Raw genomic sequence first — 20,631 nt, forward strand, 5'->3', positions numbered from 1 at the left:
ACCGGGTTCCTGAGGCAGGGCTGGAGCATCTCCGTCCCCAGGAACTCAGAAAGGCAACTCAGAGAGCCCCTCTCCTCCCCATGGCAGCAGACAGATCCCAGGAAGTGTGACGAGCAATAGCTCTGGAGTTGGGGAGACGCAGGTTCAAATCCAGCTCTAGCATGAAACAATTCATGACTCCAGGCCAATCAGTGAATCTCTGGAGGGTCAGTGGTAAAGAATCTGCCTGCCAATGCAGGAAATGCGGGTTCCATCCCCAGGTGAGGAAGAGCCCCTAGAGAAGGGAAATGGCAACCTACTCCAGTTCTTGCCTGGGAAATTCCACAGAGAGAAGAGCCTGGCAGGCTCCAGTCCATGGGGTCGCAAAAGAGTTGGATACAACTTAGCGACTAAACAACAACACACAAGGCAAATTATTCAGCCCAAGGCTTGGTTTTTGCAACTTTAAAATAAAAACAATACTACCTACCTCATATCTGTATACAGTGACCCAAAAGATGTCCGAGAGATATTAAGTAATAATAAAAGATGCTGGGTGTTCCCTGGTGGCCTAGTGGTTAGGATTCCAAGCTTTCACTGTGGTGACCTGGGTTCAGTCCCTGGTCAGGGAACTGAGATCCCACAAGCCACCAGCCACAGTTAAAAAAAAAATGCTGATCAGTCTTTAAGATACATGATGTATCATGTATTATAAAGTGATATAAAATGTCACAAAATGGACAAATACTTTATGATTTCCATGTTTGGTACTCAAATCTGGTACTTTTGGGAGTAGAAAAAAATAACTGGGAAAAGAAATATAAGACTGTCCTCATTGTGTGGTTTCTGAAGAGTGTAAAAGAGTTTACGAGAGCTAGTACCTGCTGTCTATCAAGTACGGAAAAGGTTCGCCTGCCTGCCCTACCCAGGTGTGCCCCAACACGCCCACTTAGGGCGCGGGGAAGCCAGGCCTCAGCCTGGGTGAGCTCAGAGCCCGGGGCCAATGAGTGCTCTTCTCTGAGCCTCAGTTTCCTCGACTATCAAGTGGGAATGTTACAGTACCAATCTCAGAGGCCTAGCGTGAGAATTAAAGAGAACACAGTGCACGCCTTATGGGACAACCCAAGGCCGGCACACAGGAAGATGCGCTGTACAGAGCTAACCTGCCTGCCTTTGCAGAGAACCCTCCCAGAATTTACTGAGGGACAGACACCCGAGAGAGGGCTGAGCCCCAAGCAGCAAACACCTCCCAGCACAGACCAGGCATCCCCGAGCCCCCAGGACGTCCCAGGACTCAGACGCCACACTCCAGGCCCTTGCACTGCTGCAGCCCCGGCTCAGGACTCCAGGACCGGACAGAGAGCTGGCAAGCCGCCTGCAGAACCACCCGAGGGGTCAAGCCCGCTCCATGTTGTTGATGTCCTCGCAGGGCCTCTCGCAGATGGGGAAGGAAGTCAAAGAAATGACACGCCGTCCCTCTGTCCAGAGGGTGGCCAAGCAGGCAGGCTCCGACCACCCCCACGCTGGCCCGCAGAGCTTGGCTTTCACACCTGAGCCGTGGCAGGCCGGCCAGGCTGTGGGTAAACAGGGCACAGAGAGCCCTTTGTTAAAACCCAAATAGAGAGGCCGGGAATACTTCCCAGGCGGGAGGGAGGGAAGGCCGGAGGCTGGCCCCCTTCGCCCCTCCTTGTACCACTCTTGGGGAGGCTGACCCTCCAAGGCGCTCCTAGCGAAGGGGGAAGGGCCTTTCCCAAGAGGTCCGAGGAAGGCACTGGGTCACTGGCCCTGCCCTGGGAGCGCTCTGGGCCTGTGAATCTGCTCCTTGGTCAGCACCCTGGGGCCTCCTCTGCTCCCAGAGCAGGGACCCGGGGGTGGGGGGTGGCAGTGGAAGGAAGGAGAGGGCCCACTCGTCATCTGGGGCCCCCAGCCCCCACCTGCCCCAGAGCCAGCGCTGCCCTCGAGGCCCCCACACCCACCAGGGTGAGTCAGCAGCTGTGGGCTGGGGGTGCTGCCTGGCTCCATGCGCCCTGGGTTGAAGGGCACACCCTCACTTTCGGGGAAAGAAGAGGGGAGGCAGTCTGGAGCAGGGAGGGAACAAGTTTCAGTTCCAAACTGTTCTCCATGTGGGCCAGGCCTCCCAAACAGGTTGGTCCTCATGCGCTCTGGCAAGGGTGTGGTGGCCTTCTGGGGAAGGGTGACGGGTGAAGGACACCCACCTTGGTTCCCTGAGCCAAGCACACAGAGGCCGCAGGCTGGGTCCAAGGCTCAAGCTGGCCCCCTCGCCCCACCAGGCGGGCGTGTTACTGCCACGGGCTCCAGGTCACTGACGTGGACTGCGCCCCAGCACCAGGTCTGGCACGTCCGGGGCCTCGGCTCCCAACCTCCAGGAACCTGGTCTGGCTCCCCGCCTCACCAGTGCGTGACCCTGGGAGTCACTTCCCTCCCAGGTCCCTGGTTTCCTCATCTAGGAAATGGTATTCCTGGTTCAGGTGGCAGTGAGGACTGACGAGGCAGTCCATAGAAAGCTTTTGGCTCGGGGCCTGTCTCGTAGAAACTCTGTAATGTTAGCTGCTGTGACCATTACAGGAGGTTTCATCAGTCCCTTTAGTGGTGTGAAGTTGAGGCCAGACAGGTTAACTGACCTACCCGAGGCCACACAGCTAGGAGATGGTGGGAAAGATCACCACCAGTCTGGTCTGCCTTTCCCTTGCATTTCTGCCTGTCTTGAAGGCCAGCAGGTCTCCTGGGCCTACCTGGGCACCCAGAACCCTGAAAATGCTTCCTGAGACAAGATCCCTGTTTCCAGAGGGGTACCTGGAATCGAGGTCTCTGCAGGGAACTCTAGAAGACCATCCTCAGATGTCTCTGGTCTCTTAGGTACAGCTTTAAGGAAACTCTGGGAGGGAGCTCAGCTCTGGGTCTGTCTCCCTGCAGAGCAGAAGGGCCTTGAAGACAGGTCTTGGTCTGCTTTGAACACCAGCACCGCCTTCCCAGACGGGGTAGGAAAAGTGGGCAGGAGCCCCAAAGAGAGGTCATAGACGCATCTGCCGAGATCCCAGGGGACTGCGACTGAGGGGGGCCTGGCCAAGGGTAAGCTGTCTGTTGCCGGGATCCCTCCAGGGATCCAGCCCCAGGTGGGCCGGGAGACGTGATGGCAGGACTTCTGCGCGGTCCTACCTGGTTGGCATGTCCGTTAACAGGCCGACTCTGCCAGGGGTGTGAGGTTGGTGGAGGTGCCTCTGGGGTGCCCAGGTGGCATGTGAGAGCCGTGGAATTTTACAGCTACTTCTCCGGTGGAACAATGCTCCAGACCTGAGGCTGTATCTTAGTATCCATTTAATTTGGAGGTTTTAAGTCCTCAAGAGACGGTTAAACATAGAACTTCCTACGAGATGTGAAATGCAGGAGAAATGCGTTGGGAAAGAGAGCAGGGAGATGTTTGTGGCTGGGAGGAAAAGTCCTTCTAGAAACCTCAGCCTTCCTACTCTACACACGCTAGGAAGTCACTAAAATCCTGGGCCCAAGAGAGCCCAGCCCTGATTCCACACCAAGGGTGCCTGGCGGCAGATGGAGGTAGGGACCAGGGCCGACGGAGGAGCCCTGGTCAGTGTTCACCGGCACGGTCAGCAGGTCCTCGGCTCCATGACGGCCTGGGGAAGCTTCTTCAAAATGCAGATTCCTGGGCCCACCCCCTACTCAGCCGCTGCAGGCCTGTGGTGATGGGTCCAGAGGAATTAGCATTTTGAACAAGCTCCCAAACAACTCTGAAGTACCCTCAAGCCTGAGAACCTAGAGAAAAAGACAAAACGAGAAGTGGGCTAGAAACAGCACAGGCTGGGACTGCCCTGGTGGTCCAGTGGCTAAGACGCCGTGCTCCCAGAGCAGGGGGCCCGGGTTCGATCCCTGGTCAGGGAACTAGATCTTACATGCTGCAACTGTGAATTCACATGCCACAACTAAAGACCCCACATACTGCAGCTAAGACCCGGTGCAGCCAAATAAAAAAATAATGGAAAGGAAAAGAAAAAAAAACAAACAAATAGGTATCGATCAGAAAAAAAAAGCACAGCTGCCCAGACACACAGACCCAGGTCCACATCCTGGCTCTACCACCTGAATTGTACAACTTCCGGCAAGAAACTTCACGCCTCCAGCCCTGGTCTCCTCACCTGGAAAAGTAATGCGCCCTCACCCAGGAGGCCGTGGCGGGTCAGATGGCAAACTTCACGGTGACCAGCCCGCCACCTGGACTCGGACCACGGCCACCGTGGACATGAAGGCTCTGCTGCTGGAAGGAAGGTGAGCAGAGCGTCGTCCACCGAGAGGCCAGGTCCCAGACTACCGCCAGAGGTGGCCCAAAGAGGCCCGTGCCAGATGGAAAAAGGCTCCAGGAAAGACTGGGAGGAAGAAACAAGAGAGGCAGACGGCCTGGGTGGACAGCTGAGCTCTGCCAGCGGAGGGATGCATCTCCGCACAGACCTGACTCCCAGGGTGGTCCTGCCCACCGGGCTACCCAGGGGTCCCTCCTGCCAGGAAAAAAAAAAACCCAGCCAGAGGTATGTACGCCCCAGTGGAGCATCCTGAGATTCTGGTCCCAGGGCAGGGCCCCACCTTCACTTCACCTGTCCACCCTCGAGGCTAAAACCTCCAAGGACTGTTCGGGGGACCGAGACCGAACCATCCATCAGGACAGCCTGGTGAACCAAGCCAGGGCCAGGCCCAGGCCAACGCCACACTGTGGCCCTGCCTCAGGCAGACAGAGGAGGGCCAAGACCTGGAGGCCAAAACCTCTTGGGCTGGCCCAGGCCATTCCTCCCCTGCACGGAGGAGGAGTTCTGATCTCAGATAAGTAGGATGTGCTGCTTCCTGCTCGTCACTGGCCAGAGACCTCGGCTCGGGCCTCCGCTACTGGGGCAGGGGGGCTGGCTGAGTTCCTCAAAACCAACAGGAAACTCCTACGGGGCAGAGCTGGGGTTTGCTGACCTTGTCCCAATAAACAGGACAGTCAACATTCACACACCAGGCACTTCCCACCACCCTCTGCTGCTGTAAATGTCCCGACAAACAGCTCAGAAACCCCGGGATGGGGAGGCGGGGGAGCACTGGGGGTGGGAGGATCGGGAGTGAGTTGCGACCCTCTGACAGGACTCACCCACAACTTGACCCTCGCCGGGAAAGAGGTCCAGGGAGGACCCTGAAATGAGACAAGAGCAAGCAGCAAACCAGCGGCTCTAACAGGACTGACTTGATTTCAGGCAAAAAAGGCAAATGCTAACAATGCATGTGGGCGAATCAAGCCCTCCTCACTCACGTCTCTGGAGACAGGGACCACAGGAGACTCTAGCTTTCCACAAGGCATTAATGTCAAAACAAAACAAACAAAAAAGCACATAACGGGCACGCAACCTTGCTGGTAGTTACAAAAGCAAAACAAACAAACAAAAAACATCGGAGATAACCATTTCTTCTAAAATCCAGGCTGGGAAGGGCCAGGCCTACCTTAACAAAAAGCCAGGGTGGGAGGTGAAGGCACAGAGAATAAAGGACCCCAGCCTGGGATTCCAGGATCTGGCTCCAGTCCCACACCCCTGCCTTCCTACCCGATGAGTTGCTTCCTTCCTCTGAGCCCCAGTTTCCCTGTCTATAAACAGCAGGGGTGGGGAGGTGGGTAGGGGTGGATCAAGGCCACTGCCTGAGCTTTCACAAATGACCAAAGAAACCATTGATTAGGTTTGTTTTACAAATTATTAAGCAGTTTATACACACACCCACTATGCTTAGAGAACACGTTTGAGGACACCCTGAGCCACCTTCCCTGGATCAACATATTTAACCCTCAAGATACTCTCACGGGAGGCAAGGAGCTAATATTACTCTCTCTTCATAGATGAGGAAACTGAGGCTCAGAGAGGCACAGTGACTGGCCCACAATCACTTATCGAGCACGTGACAGCTGGGACTCGCACCCAGGTCTGACCACAATGTCTGGGTTCGAACCGGTGCACGCTCCTGCCTTTGGGAACTGTTCTCCAAAGCAGAGGCCAAGGAACCCCCATCTTCAAAGCTGTCCATGTGATAGTGCGGGGGAAAAACAGCTCGCTGGCTCCCTCTCAGAGACTCAGGCTCTCAGTCAGCTCTGAGACACCCGTCAAGGCTCTGAGAAGTCCTGCAGCCCAGACCACGACAGGTTACTGTTCCTGGGGTCACTTGACCACTGTGCCCAGAGAAATCGGTGTCCCACGGAACACACCTTGGGAAACATGGTCACGAGACAGCATGAACCACCACCCAGACTGACAAAAACCAGGGGTTCACAATGCAGGTTCACATCTGCTGGGTATGGCGTACATACATGTGCTAAGTCGCTTCAGTCATGTCCGACTCTTTGCGACTCCGTGGACGGTAGTCCACCAGACTCCTCTGTTCATGGGATACTCCAGGCAAGAATACTGGAGTGAGTTGCCATGCCCTCCTCCAGGGGATCTTCCTGACCCAGGGATGAAACCCACATCTCCTGCACTGGCAGGCAGGTTCTTTACCACTAGCGCCACCTGGGAAGCCCCAATGCTACTCAGCTGACCACTGAGTTGGGAGAAGGAAGGAGAATTTTGTCTTCTGCACCCTTGTCCTAGAAGCCCTGGCCTTCCAGCAAGAAGAGCAAAGGGCTGCAGGGACGGGGACACTGCCCTCTTCCCCCTGCCTGAGGGCTGAGGGTAGCCTGGAGAGACGGGGCCCAGTCCTTACCCTGAGGACGGCTCTGCTATCTGCGAGCTGGCTGATGGTGCTGAGGCTGGCCCACGTCTGTCTGGGCAGGGTCCTGGCATTCCTTTCGCTCCATGGAAGCTGCCTGCCTACGAGGAAGCAAGAGCTACCGTGAGCAGGGAGGTGTGTGGCAATCAGTGTTACCTGCTGTGCGGCCAACAGTTTCCGAGCCCCTGCTTACTGCCCGGCCTGGACCGGGGTGACGCTGAAGAATCGGACAGTCTATCGGGGAGATGCCAAGGCAAAAGTGACCACTGGCTCTTGAGTGCCTGGGGCTCTGCTGGGGAAACCTGGGCTCTCTGGGAACGGGGAAGAAGCACTAGGCCCAGACGAGTTGGGTCAGTGAAGGCTCCCTGGAGATGGAGAGGGTGTTGCCTAAGCTGACCTCCTGGGAAAGAGTGGGAGTTGGACAGAGAGCATTCCAGGCAGAAGGGACAGCACATGTTTGCCTGCAGGGAAGACAACATGACATCCAGAGCACGCTAAGCGGTTCAGCCTGGCTGGATCTAGGGCTGGAGGCGGAAAGTGGCAAGAGGTGAGCTGCAGCGGGGTGAGCCAGATCCAGGCAGAGACACGCCCTCAGCCCAGACACGTGATTTCAACTCGAACACAAAATCCAACCATCGTCCACAGTCGAGGAGCGTTTAGTGAGCATCTACTCCATGCCAGGCGCTCTGCTCAGAACTGTTCACAAGTCAGGAGGGTGGGGAGAGAAATGTGATCCAACCACGATAGGGTGGCTGTTGCTGTTCAGTCGCTCAGTCCAGTTGTGTCCGACTCTTTGCGACCGCCGTGAACTGCAGCACACCGGGCTTCCCTGTCCTTCACCATCTCCCAGAGTCCATTTAGACTCATGTCCATTGAGTCGGAGATGCCCTCCAACCATCTCATCCTCTGCCAGGTAGGGGGAGCGTTTAAACCAGCCAGGCGCTGGGAGTGTGGTCCAGCCATTAGTGCACGGGGAAATGACAAGGAGTCAGCAGGAAGGGGGATATGGCGGGGGGGAGATGGTTACATAGAGAAAGGGATCGTGGAGCTTTCCAGCTGCTTATACCACGGAACGTTTATCACAGCTGCTCAATGCTCAGGCTCTGTGCTGAGAGGAAAGAAGTTAAAAGATGGTTTCCAGCCTCTCAGAGAACCCCACACAGTGATGGCGGGTGGGCAGAGAAGCACCTGGGTCCATGAAGGCATGGAAGCCACAGGAGCCACGCTCTACCCTCACCCCCGTCCTCCTTGGCAAGGAGAGGGATTTGCACCGAGGCTGGGAAGGCCAGTCACTTGCCCATGACAGAGGCCGGCCCAGAACTCAGGCCACAGGACTCACCGGCACTGATTCTCCTTACCATTCCTCTTCCGGGAAACACTCACGGACCACCCCCCTGCACACTCACCCACAGCTAATGCCTCTTTCCTCTGGGCTGCCTCTGAGACATTTCTAGCATTATGCTGGCCGCTGTGTCAACGTTTTCCTGTCTGCCTCTCTTCCCAGACTATTAGCCAGGGACCATGTTCTCCTAGCGCCATTCCTGGCCCAGGCCAGGTACTTAACAAAGGATGGTTGAATGAATGAATGAGTCAAGGGAGGGAGAGGAGGTATGCTGGGCTCTAGAGCCCCACATCTAACCCACCTGATTCCCCATGAGGTCTCACACCATCAGCCTGTGAAAACCCAGAATCACCTCCATTCTCAGGAGGGTTAGGAAAACAGGCTGATCCCTTCCCTTCAACTCTACAAGCGAGGTCCAGGGCAAGCCAGCTCCCTGAGTTCTGACCCACTGGGACAATCCTCACGCCCACTGTCCAGAAGGACCACTCGAAGTCTGCCAAGGAAACAGGTTCCTAGTGGGCGTGCCCAAGAGATGGAGGATCTGGGTGAGTTACGGGGGAAGTCACAAAAGTTCCTCAGGCCCTTGCTGTGTGCCCCACAGCCCCTGGAAGGCAGGGGGGTGGGGCATGGGAGGTAACCCCAAAGAATCTCTAAAACAGGGAAGACAGGGCGGCAGGGGCCAGTCATTCATGCCCCAGTACCTCTCCAAAAGCCAGTCCTCCAGCACAAGTCATCTGTCCTTGCCTCCCCCTCCCCCCGCACCCCGAGCCAAACTTGACCTTCACAAAGGCGCTGCCCAGTCCATTTGAACAAACTTTCACTCCCCCATCCCCTCCACAAGAAGAATCACCGACATCGGACCTCCTCCTCCTGCCTCCAGTCTGTCTGTCTGCCTGTCTGTCTACCCAGACGGCAGGATACACAGTTCGTCAGGGGAACAAGGTAACTCCTAATGGAAAAGGTAGGAGAAGCCCTTGGGAGCTTTTAAGCTCCACCAAATCCTTCCTCTACAATTTAGGCCTAAATTCCCTTTCCCTCACACCTCATCCCAGAAAGGCTTCAGGGGATAAGGCAGGGGAAGAGCCCTCAGGGAAGAGACGGCCCCACCCTTCCAGCCAAGTCCTCATCAGGAGGAGGTTGCCAGAAACACCCCCCTACCATCTCCCCTCCTTCCCAAAAAAGGCAGCACTGGCATCAGCCGAGAACCAGCCCAATCTTGGTTTCACTCCAGTCCAGACCAGGGGAAAGAAGCGGTCAACGCAAGGAGCAGAATCATCAGGGAGCCTCAAGAACCCGCGGCTATGCTGCCAACTTTGGGAGGTCTCCAGCCCCCACCTCATCAGACCTGGCTCTCAGGCCCATCTGAATGCACAGGACACCGGCAGGGTTCGGAACCTCGGACCCCTGGACTGGGCTTCCCAGGAACCCCAGCCCAGACAGGCCCCCAAGAGCCTAGCCAAGGATCTGCCCTCCCCCCCAAGTCAGGGCACAGTTCCCGCCGGATCCAAAGGAGGGAGGGCTCCAAGGGAAGAGGAACGGGCCAGGAGCCCAGGAGAACCTTTGAAGAAGAAAAAAAAAAGCTTCCAAGGAGAGGGCCCAGAGGTGGAACCTCCAGTAAGGGGGGGAGTGTGTGTGTGTGTGTGTGTGGAGGAGTGGGGATCTGGGGGAACCCAGGGGATGACAAGGGGACCTGGGGGAGCCAAGGCGGAAACTCCCGGTATGTAGAGCGCAGGGAGGCACTAGGGTGCCTGGGAGGGGGCTCGCGCGCCGCGGCGCCGGGGAGAGGCGGGGGGTACCCCGGTGACCCGGAGCGCGCGGAACCCGGAGGTAGGCCGAACCGAGCTGCCGCGGGAGGCCCCCAGTGAGCCAGCCCCGGCGGGCAGAGCCCGAACTGCCCAAGGCGCCTGGGGCCGAGCAGCTGGCCGGGGACGTCTAGGAGTTGATTTCAAGAGATGACAGCTCGCGCCCCCTTCCCCTCCCCACCCGCTCACCTGGGCCCGCCGCGCCTGGCCGCCCAGCCGGCAGCCCTGAGCCCCTGCCGCTCTGTCCCGCTGCCGGCCACTGCGCCCCTCCGGCGCCTCCTTTTGTTTGTCCCTCACTGCACCACTCAGCCTCCTCCGCCCCGGAAGTGACGTCACCGTCGGGCGCGAACGCGGCGGCCAGGGCGTAGCCATCTTTTTGAGGGGCGCTCTTCTCTTCGCCTTTACCCGCTCCGCTCCCGGTGGGCGCCATGTTGCTTTGGGGCGGAAGTAGCGGAGCCAGGGCTCCGCCCCCTTAAAGAGACAGGGTCAGCTGTAACCTTCGGGGCTTGGGGACGAAGGGTGAAGCGGCGGAGGCGAAGGTGAGTAGCCGGTGCCGGAGCGTTGTTGCCCTGAGATCAGGTGCTGAGGCAGGAGGGCCTGACAGCCGGTTCCAAGCTTGATTGTGCCAGACTACTCGCTGCGTTTGGTGCTGCTGGTATAGCGGAGTGGCTAAGCCGGAAAGGTTGACTTCAGTCCCTAGCTGTTGCGCGCGCTTCTCGCCGATCCGCACCCGGACACTGGGATCCACCAGGCTGGTCCTCGATTCATTCCCATTCCCCGCCCCACCCCCGCTCGCGCGATCGTACCTTACGGGTGGGGAAGAGGGAGCCCAGGGCAACTGGGTGAATACTGGGCGGAGCCGGGACTGGAACCGGGTGCCGGACTCCAACTCGACAGCTCTAAGTATCCCGAGTCCTCGGAGTTCCCAGATTGATAATAGTAACGGCAACCGCGTTAAAAGAGAATCCGTACAATGGAATACTGTGCCACCGCTAAAAGAGAAAAATGTTCACCATGCACTAATAGGGGACTGCTTCCAAGATACCATAGGTGGAAAAGTGAAGGGGCGAAAAGAACAGCGTTGATCGCTGCTACCGTTTGTGTGAAAGAATGTGAGTGGGGGAGTGGGTGTCTGCCAATGTGTGTTCATTCAGTTCAGTTCAGTCGCTCAGTCGTGTCAGACTCTTTGCGACCCCATGGACTGCAGCAAGCCAGGCTTCCCTGTCCATCACCAGCTCCCGGAGCTTACTCCAACTTATGTCCATTGAGTCGGTGATGCCATCCAGCCACCTCATCCTCTGTCGTCCCCTGCTCCTCCTGCCTTCAATATTTCCCAGCATCAGGGTCTTTTCAAATGAGTCAGTTCTTCGCATCAGGTGGCCAAAGGATTGGAGTTTCAGCTTCAGCATCAGTCCTTCCAAAGAATATTCAGGACTGATTTCCTTTAGGATGATCTGGTTGGATCTCCTTGCAGTCCAAGGGACTCTCAAGAGTCTTCTCCAACACCACAGTTCAAAAGCATCAGTTCTTCAGTGCTCAGTTTTCTTTATAGTCCAACTCTCACATCCATACATGACTACTGGAAAAACCATAGCCTTGACTAGACAGACCTTTGCTTTTAATATGCTGTCTAGGTTGGTCATAACTTTTCTTCCAAGGAGTAAGTGTCTTTTAATTTCATGGCTGCAGTCACCATCTGCTGTGATTTTGGAGTCCCCCAAAATAAAGTCTGTCACTGTTTCCCCATCTATTTGCCATGAAGTGATGGGACCAGATGCCAGGATCTTAGTTTTCTGAATGTTCAGTTTTAAGCCAAATTTTTCACTCTCCTCTTTCCCTTTCATCAACAGGCTCTTTAGTTCTTTGCTTTCTGCCATAAGTGTGGTGTCATCTGAATATCTGAGGTTATTGATATTTCTCCTGGCAATCTTGATTCCAGCTTGTGCTTCATCCAGTCCAGCATTTCTCATGATGTACTCTGCATATAAGTTAAATAAACAGGGTGACAATATACAGCCTTGACGTATTCCTTTCCTGATTTGGAACCAGTCTGTTGTTCCATGTCTAGTTGTATGCAGATCAGGTGGTCTGGTATTGTCATCTCTTTAAGAATTTTCCACAGTTTGTTGTGATCCACACAGTCAAAGTCTTTGGCATAGTCAATAAAGCAGAAGTAGATGCTTTTCTGGAACTCTCTTGCTTCTTTGATGATCCAACAGATGTTGGCAACTTGACCTCTGGTTCGTCTGGTGTGTGTATCAGCCGTCTAGTGAGATGCACGAGTAATTAACTGTGGTGGCCTGGGACAGAGAACTGGGTCCTGGGTGCCCAGACAAGGGGGAAGAATTAACTACCGAGCGCACAGGTTGGTTAAAAATAAAATGGGATGATGAGGATATTAATAACAACTGGCTTCCATTTATATTCAGTGCTGACCAGTGCCACGTTGCAGCTCTCCTGCTGGGAAGTCTTGTATCTCCCCATTACTAAAGGAGGAAACAGGCTCAGAGATTAGAGACCTTAGTAATATCTTATAGCCAGGATGCAGAAAAGCTGGAATTTGAGCCCGGGAGCATTTACACTAATGCCATTCTTGCTCATCCCACTGCCTCCTGAAAAAAGCATTTTTTGTTGTCAGCCTTACAGCTCTCAGCTTGGGACCTGGCATCCAGCAGGCATCCAGTAGCTGTTTATTGGCTGTCTATTGACTGAGGAAGTGAAACAGACAGGCAACAACCAGCAGTGTAGAATGATGAGAGGCACAGATTGGAGGCCAGAACCCAGACCGGAGTCCAAAGCTTGCCTTTTCTAGCCTAGAGGCTGGACCCAGCATGTACCTTCCTGAGCCTCCATGTCCCCTCCTGCAGAACCAACTATGATCACTGATACTGCTCCCTCATTCCCTACTTTATGCCTTACACACAGATTAGTCCCATTTTACAGATCAGTAAGTGAAGTCCAGAGAAGTTAAGAAAGTTGCCCATTGTAACATTGTAAATCAAGTATACTTAAAAAAAAAAAAAAAGTTGCCCAAAGGGGGTCCTCACTCCCCCACTTCTGGAGAGGTTGTTGAGCTCCTCAGTCTCTCCCTCAGCCTCCAGACCCTCCCTCAACCATCAGCACTAATTCTTTGAGACACCTCAGGTCAGTTAGTTGAGCTGCCAGAGGCTGAGGAGCTGATGGAGAACAGGACAGACACACAGTTCCTTCCTTTCCTTAAAGTCTGGTGAGGGCAACAAACGACCCAGCTGTTGGCATCTATGATGAGCGCTGTGGTGGGTGGGCAAGCTCAGGCCTTGGGAGCACAGAGGAGGTGGCATCTAGTTCAGCCCCAGGGGAGTCACAGAAGGCTTCTCAAGGGAGGTAACATTTAATCTGACTGAAAGATGCATAAGGGACTTCCCTGGTGGTACGGTGGTTAGGAATCCACTTTCCAATGCAGAGGACATGAGTTCCATCCCTGGCCAGAGAACTAAGATCCCGTATACCAAAGGGCGACTAAGCCCATGCTCCACAACTAGAGGAAAAAAGCCCACGCATTGCAACAATGACCCAGCATAGCCAAAAAAAAAGAGAGAGAAAGATTCATAAGATATCTGGGAGGAGAAATGATGAAACTGGAGCCTGAAGCAGAGATACATTCATACCTGAAGATAATTGACATGATCAAAGACTGTGCAGGTTAGAAATGATCTGTCTGGTTTCTGCCTGAATCAGCTTTTTCCTCCTAGACAGTGCCTCCTCATGGCAACATGAGTGCCTCCAACATGGCATCCCACTCTCTATGCCGCACTTAACCTTCCACATCTCCAAAGCGGAGGACTCCCTAATGTCATAATCCAGATTGGGGCAACAAAGGAATACAGGAGAGTTAGCCATGAGACCCGGAGGAGGGCATGGTAACCCACTCCAGTATTCTTATCTGGAGAATCCCCATGGACAGAGGAGCCTGGTGGGCTACAGTCCATGGGGTCACAAAGAGTTGGACACAACTGAGCAATTAAGCACAGCAGTGAGAAAGTCCTTCATACTGATGCCCATTCCCTCCATTCATTCGGTCCCCGGGGTGGCAGCCAACTTGCTGACTTAGAAACTCTGCCGACATGAACAAAGCTGTCAGCACAGAAATCTTCCTCCTGTGTTCCTGGCCATTCATGCTCACCAGGGTTGTCAGGTCTCCTGTTTGCCGGGACATTTAGCTGGGCACACCCCGCTCCCTGCCTTCTGTAGCCAGCAGGCCAAAGTCACTCCAGCTTCAGCAAGAGATGAATCACTGTCACTCCTGCCCTAATGGACCTGGGGCCACTTCTCACTCTCAGATGGCACTGCCCGCACCCTGAAATATTTTCCAAACACTCATCTACTTCCTCATTCTTGTACAGTGATACAAGCTTTGGATTCATAGCTGAGGTCCTTCTGTGCTTTCCCAGGACTTTCACTTGGGGTAAGTCATTTCCCCACTCTGACAGTTTCTCCATCTGTACAACTGGTATGACTCTCTCTGGTCTTTCTGCCAGCACTAAATATATACACATATATTGTTTTCTCCTCCGTATGTAAAACTGCCCCAAAGAGTGAGATTTCAATTTTTGGATCTAGATCCTGTGTCAGGAGGGAAAAGGAGTGGCCTTCCTACTGTGTAACTCACTCAGGCTCCCCATCCACCAGCCCCCTCTGGCCTGGGAGCCTGCAGTCTGGGCTCCAGAAACCATTTCTCTCTCTTTTGCCAATTCCAAAGCCAAGGGGCGAGTGTGCGTGCTAAATTGATTCAGTCATGTCCAACTCTTTGCAGCCCTATGGACTGTAGCCCACCAGGCTCCTCTGTCCATGGGATTCTCTAGGCAAAAATACTAGAGTAGGTTGCTATGCCCTCCTCCAGGGGATATTCCCAACCCAGGAATCAATCCTGAGTCTCTTATGTCTCCTACGTTGGCAGGCAGATTATTTACCACTGGCATCACCTGGGAAACCCAAAGCTAAGTGGGAACTGTGTCTGAGTCAGTGTACTTGTTAGAGCTCCCCAGACAGATGTCACCTCCCTTTTGGGCAGAACCATGGACTCAACAAGTTTTCACCAGACAGTTGTCTTGGAGGGACTCTGTATGTCCAAGACAAACCAGAAGATAAAGGATTCATTATCTGCAAGAGATTTTATTGTCCTGCTTGGGTTAACTAAGTTACGGAAAATCTTAGAGGTTTAAATGTTAACAGTTTATTGTTGTTGACAGGTTGAGTGGACCAGGAACCTGTGCTAAATGCTTTCTGAGGGTAATTGCATTATTATTGTCCCCACTGCACAGATGAGGAAGCTGAGTCTGGTTGTGGTAGGACTAAGGTCCTATAGCTCGTTCAGAGTGGAGCCAGGACCATTTTATCCAAGTTCAAGTTCTAAATCCAAGCTTTCATCTTCTGTGGATGTTGGTATAACAGACTGGTCTTACCTGGGCATGGTACCCAGGCCTCTCCTCCAGAGGTGCCTTGGTTTCTGTTTTCTCAGTAACTGGACAGGGGAGGGGAGGAGGGGGGTCTTCTGACATTTTTAGGCTAAGGATGGTAAACATCCTTCTAGGCACCGTGGGAAGGTATAGATCTTCCCGGTAAAGAACTGACTCAGCCCAAACACCAAGTGTGCTACTATTGAGAAACACTAAAACCCGACATCCTTACTACACACAATTGGCGTAGGCGATGTGCGGCCAGGCTGTAAAGCCAAAACCACCTTGCCTGTCCTTGCAAGTTGCCATGCAGGGTGGAAGCTGGATAAGGCATGGCTCGTGTCCCCAGGGGCTGATGTTCTCCTAGATGCAGGGGAGCTGATAGAGGCAGCAGCACCCTGGAGGGATGCTGCCGAAAGGATTTTTGGGGGGGACAGGTTTTGACTTTGGAAACAGATAAACCAGGGGGTGAATCCAGCCCAGCTCAGGCTCTCTCAGCTGACTGAGCTTTGTTCATTCTACTCTTGAGCAAAACAGGGACGATGATGCCTTCCTGAAGGCTGTTGCGAAGATGACAGTTTAGCACAGGGGTCAAGCACATCATAGGTGCTCTGAGTTCTAGGGAGAGCCCAGACTGACCCAGAAGGCTTCAGAGCTGGGGTTCAGCCCTGCTAGGGGATCAGATTAAAGGGCCTGTAGGCAGATATAGCTTGAGCAAAGGTGGGCAGCATCTATTCAGAAGCAAAAGACTTATATATTTGGGAGTTGGAGAGAACACAGAAGCTGCAGAGTCTGGACTTAGGCCTACTCCAGAGGTCAGGTTAGCAGGCTTTGGACTTTATCCAGTCTCCCTCCAGGCTGTATCCAGCAGGAAGTGTAGCTGACAACAGCAGCCAGAGGATTGGTCGCTGAGGCCTGTCCCGAGGGGTCATCCACCTGCTGTTCACAAGATGTGGTGACTTCTGGCCGAGAAGGTGGCCAATAGCTGCTCAGACTGATGGAGGCGTGTATTAGGGGAGGCACTGACCGCTGGGCACCAGCCCCCTGCCTGGCAGCCAGGAAGCCTGAGATCATAGATGCCTTGTAGGCTGCCCAGAAAGGTGTCCTGAAGGTCGCCTGGTGCATTTCTGCTCCCCTCTGCAGGCAGGTTTGGCCTCCCTAGAGCTGCCCGCGCTGCAGCACTTCTCAGACTAAATTTTAATAATAACAATGATACATTTTTGAAACACTGACCCTTGCCTGGCACCAGACTAAGTGGTTTTCGTGTGTTAACTCACTGACTTCTCACTACAACCCCTGGGCCAGGAACTTTCATTATTTTCATTTCAGAAATGATACTCAGAAAGGTTTAGTAATTTGCCAAAAGTCACACAGCTAGTAAATGGCTTCAGTCCAAGGTGTGATTCCAGAATTTCACCACCTCAAAATTAATTAATTAATTAAATTTAATAAACAAAAACATCACCTCAAAAAAAAACCCAAAAAACCCCCAAAACGGGTTTTTTCCCAGGTAGTGCCATGGTAAAGAAATCTGCCTGCCAATGCAGGAGACACAGGTTCAATCACTGGATCAGGAAGATCCCATGCACTAGGAAATGGCTATCCACTTCAGTACTCTTACCTGGAAAATTCCATGGACAAAGGATCCTGGTGGGCTACAGTCCATGGAATCACAAACAGTAGGACTGAGCAGGCCCGCCCGCACACACACGTGGAAGTTTATAAGACCCTCCCCAATTCAATCCCAGGGAAAGTCACTGTTAATAATTTACACACAAGCATATACAGTACATAATGAAGCAGTCCTTGCTTTCCAGTATAGTTAAATAACACCAGTCCTTAAATGAAAGTGTTAGTTGCTCAATCGTGTCCAACTCTTTGCGACCCCATGGGCTGTAGCCCTCCAGGCCTCTCCATCCATGAGAATCTCCAGGCAAGAATACTGGAGTGGGTTGCCATTTCCTTCTCCAGGGGATCTTCCTGACCCAGGGATCAAACCGAGGTCTCCCGCATTGCAGACAGACTGTTTACCGTCTGAGCCACCAGGGAAGCCCTTAATAACACAGTTCAAATTTCATTTGCCATATTATGTTACCTATGAGTAATTGCACCAGATATGAACTTTGCTACTACTTCTTCCATCCACAAATCACTGCAGAAATGACAGATGCACAATGGTGAGTGAGCAATCACATCACTTCTTTCAAAGCCTGTTGTTGATTGGTCAGTTCAGTTCATTTTAGCCGTTCAATTGGGTCCGACTCTTTGTGACCCCATGGACTGCAGCACAGCCAGGCCTCCCTATCAATCACCAATTCCCGGAGTTTACTCAAACTCAGGTCCATCGAGTCGCTGATGCCATCCAACCATCTCATCCTCTGTCGTCCCCTTCTCCTTCCGTAGTCAATCTTTCCCAGCACTGGGGTCTTTTCCAATGAGTCAGTTCTTTGCATCAGGTGGCCAAAGTATTAGAGTTTCAGCTTCAGCATCAGTCCTTCCAATGAATATTCAGGCCTGATTTCCTGCAGGATTGGTCACCATGCGTGTTATTCAGTTCCTACACAGACATCAAAGCATGTGGTTTGTGTTGCTTCCTGTCTCCTAGTGATAAACCCATGTGACATTTTACAAAAAATGTGTAAGCAAAAGAATAAGAAATAACCACCCAAAAGAGGGAATTGGGCAGCACACAAGGAAGCGCAGCCCAGAAGTGCAGAGTGATAAGACTGAAAGTGCAATCTGAACTGAAGATAAATTGAATGATTTTAAAAATAGCTGGCGAGGACTTCTCTGGAGGTCCAGCAGTTAAGACTCAGAGCTTCCAATGTAGGGGCATGAGTTCATTCCCTGATCTGGGCATCTAGGATCCCATAAATCGTGTGATGCAGCCCCCCCACCCCCAAAAAGTAGCTGGCTCTGGGTATGTTGAACCTGCAGCTATTTGCTGTTCCAGAAACTCTAACTATGCAGCCAGGGAAACTTAGTGAAGGCACATCATATCGACATACGAATGAAAGCAGTTCTGACAAAAAGGGTGATGTCCTCCCAAGGAAACGATGCCAGCAAAAACACCACATTAAAGGAACTGCCAGGTATATTTCATAGCATTGAAAGTACAAAGGACAAAGCATTTTAAGTTGGTCTAAACTTAGAAAGTAGTGTGATGATTCACCAATGCATTGAGAAGATGATGGTTCTGTGTCATAAGTTACACAACTGGAAGGCAAGCACTGTTTAAATGGCTCTTGATAATTTTCCCCAGATTTACTGAAGTATAATTGACAGATAAAATTGTAATATAAAGTATACAACGTGATGATTTACTCTATCTGTACATGGTGAAATGACTCCCAGAAACAAGTTAATGATGCATCCGTTACCTCAAGTAGTTACCCTTTTTTTAGGGAGAGGATGTACTCTCTTAGCAGATTTCGACTATACAACAATAAAGTATTGTCTACTGTAGCCACCAGGCTATGCGTTAGATCCTCAGACTCGTTCATCTTATAACTGAAAGTTTGTACTCTTTTATCAACCTCTCCCTGTTTCCTCCATTCCCAAGCCCCTGGCAACCAGCATTGCACACTCTCCTTCCATGAGTTCAACTTTTTTCTTTCTTTTTTTTTTTTCAAATTCCACATATAAGTGATACTGTGCAATATTTGTCTCTTTTCTTTCTGGCTTATTTTGCTTACCATAACGTATTTCAGTTTCATCCATGTTGTCACAAATAGCAGAATTTCCTTCTTTTTAAAGAATGCATAATACTCCATTGTATATACATCCATATCATATTTTCTTTATCCATTCATCCATCAACAGACACTTAGGTTGTTTCCAAATGTCTACTCATGAATAATGTGGCAATGAACATGGGAATGCAGATGTCTTCTGAGATAGGACTTTCTTCCTTTTAATGTATACCCAGATGTGGGATTGCTTGGTCATCCTTGATACATTTTTATAATGAAAGAGAATACTTTCTCAATGTTTTAATTTAAATTACACTAACAATTTAACAAGTATTAAATATATTATTATTAGTTTCACTTCTTTTTCACTTCTCTATACATTTATAACAGACCATCAAGAGGTTTTTTTTAAAAAATCTTTATTTCATGTCTGTGGTGCATGTGTGACTCTATTCATGTCCGACTCTTTGTGATCCTATGGACTATATAGTCCACCAGGCTCCTCTGTCCATGGGATTCTCCAGACAAGAATACTGGAGTGGGTTGCCATGCCCTCCTCCAGGAGATCTTCCCAACCCAGGGATTAAATCTATGTCTCCTGCGGCCCCTGCATCATCAAGAGGTTTTAATGCTTTAACAACACCTTTGAAAGGTCACTGAAGAATCATAATTTTTCCCATTAATTATTCAGTTTTCTCTGCACAATTTCAGCTTGAATGGTCATTTTTACAGTCTCACAATACAGTGGGAAGCGAGAACTATTCATGTGTATGTGTATGTATGCACCACCACATTTGTATCTATCTGTATAATTTAAAAATTCAAGTGGAGTATATTTTCTTCAGTTCAGTTCAGTTGCTCAGTCGTGTCAGACTCTTTGCGACCCCATGGACTGCAGCAAGCCAGGCTTCCCTGTCCATCACCAACTCCCGGAGCTTACTCCAACTTATGTCCATTGAGTCGGTGATGCCATCCAGCCACCTCATCCTCTGTCGTCCCCTGCTCCTCCTGCCTTCAATATTTCCCAGCATCAGGGTCTTTTCAAATGAGTCAGTTCTTCGCATCAGGTGGCCAAAGGATTGGAGTTTCAGCTTCAGCATCAGTCCTTCTAATGAACACCCAGGACTGATCTCCTTTAGGATGGACTGGTTGGATCTCCTTGCAGTCCAAGGGACTCTCAAGAGTCTTCTCCAACACCACAGTTCAAAAGCATCAATTCTTCAGCGCACAGCTTTCCTTATAGTCCAACTCTCACATCCATACGTGACCACTGGAAAAACCATAGCCTTGACTAGATGGACCTTTGTTGACAAACTAATGTCTCTGCTTTTTAATATGCTGTCTAGGTTATAGTGTCTTCAACATGCCTCTTTTTTCTTACCATATATTTTGCATCGGGTCTTAAGTTGCGGCATGCAGGATCTTTTGTTGTGGTGCCTGGATTCTCTAGTAGCATGAAGGGAAGGCTTAGTTGCATGTGGGATGTCAATTCCTCAACCAGGAATCAAACCTACATTCCCAGCAATGGAATGGCGTAGTCCTAACAACTGAACTACCAGAGATGTCCCCATACATTTTTACAATTGAGGTACAATGCACATAACACACAGTTAACCATTTAAAGTATATAA

The 20,631-nt window shown here is 51.8% G+C and overlaps 2 protein-coding genes across 16 annotated transcripts in view; one reads left to right on the forward strand and one right to left on the reverse strand.

Annotated features, from left to right (window-relative positions):
* The window catches only part of LRRC8A (leucine rich repeat containing 8 VRAC subunit A), a 33,656-nt gene extending 23,525 nt beyond the window's left edge, over nt 1-10,131 (reverse strand). For 3 of the 7 annotated variants that reach the window (XR_014081321.1, XR_014081320.1, XM_081586849.1), the window contains exons 1-2: nt 10,063-10,131; nt 6,724-6,830 (exon numbers count right to left, since the gene is read on the reverse strand). The gene's annotated coding sequence lies outside the window, so the exon portion shown is untranslated. Of the gene's footprint in view, nt 1-4,148; nt 4,377-5,131; nt 5,174-6,723; nt 6,831-10,062 lie in introns of all 7 variants that reach the window. The other 4 variants (XR_014081322.1, XM_081586851.1, XM_081586853.1 and 1 more) reach the window with 3 other exon arrangements.
* The window catches only part of KYAT1 (kynurenine aminotransferase 1), a 37,049-nt gene continuing 25,318 nt past the window's right edge, over nt 8,901-20,631 (forward strand). For 8 of the 9 annotated variants that reach the window (XM_081586856.1, XM_081586855.1, XM_081586858.1 and 5 more), the window contains exon 1: nt 10,382-10,412. Coding sequence is in view for 1 of the 9 variants with exons in the window: in XM_081586860.1 (XP_081442986.1) it covers nt 9,024-9,032 (9 nt within the window). In the remaining 8 variants the exon portion in view is untranslated. Of the gene's footprint in view, nt 9,033-10,381; nt 10,413-20,631 lie in introns of those variants that run through there. The other variant, XM_081586860.1, reaches the window with a different exon arrangement.

This window comes from Giraffa tippelskirchi, chromosome 4, assembly GCF_054371585.1.
Source record: "Giraffa tippelskirchi isolate mGirTip1 chromosome 4, T2T-mGirTip1v1.2.pri, whole genome shotgun sequence".
NCBI classification, from domain to species: domain Eukaryota; kingdom Metazoa; phylum Chordata; class Mammalia; order Artiodactyla; family Giraffidae; genus Giraffa; species Giraffa tippelskirchi.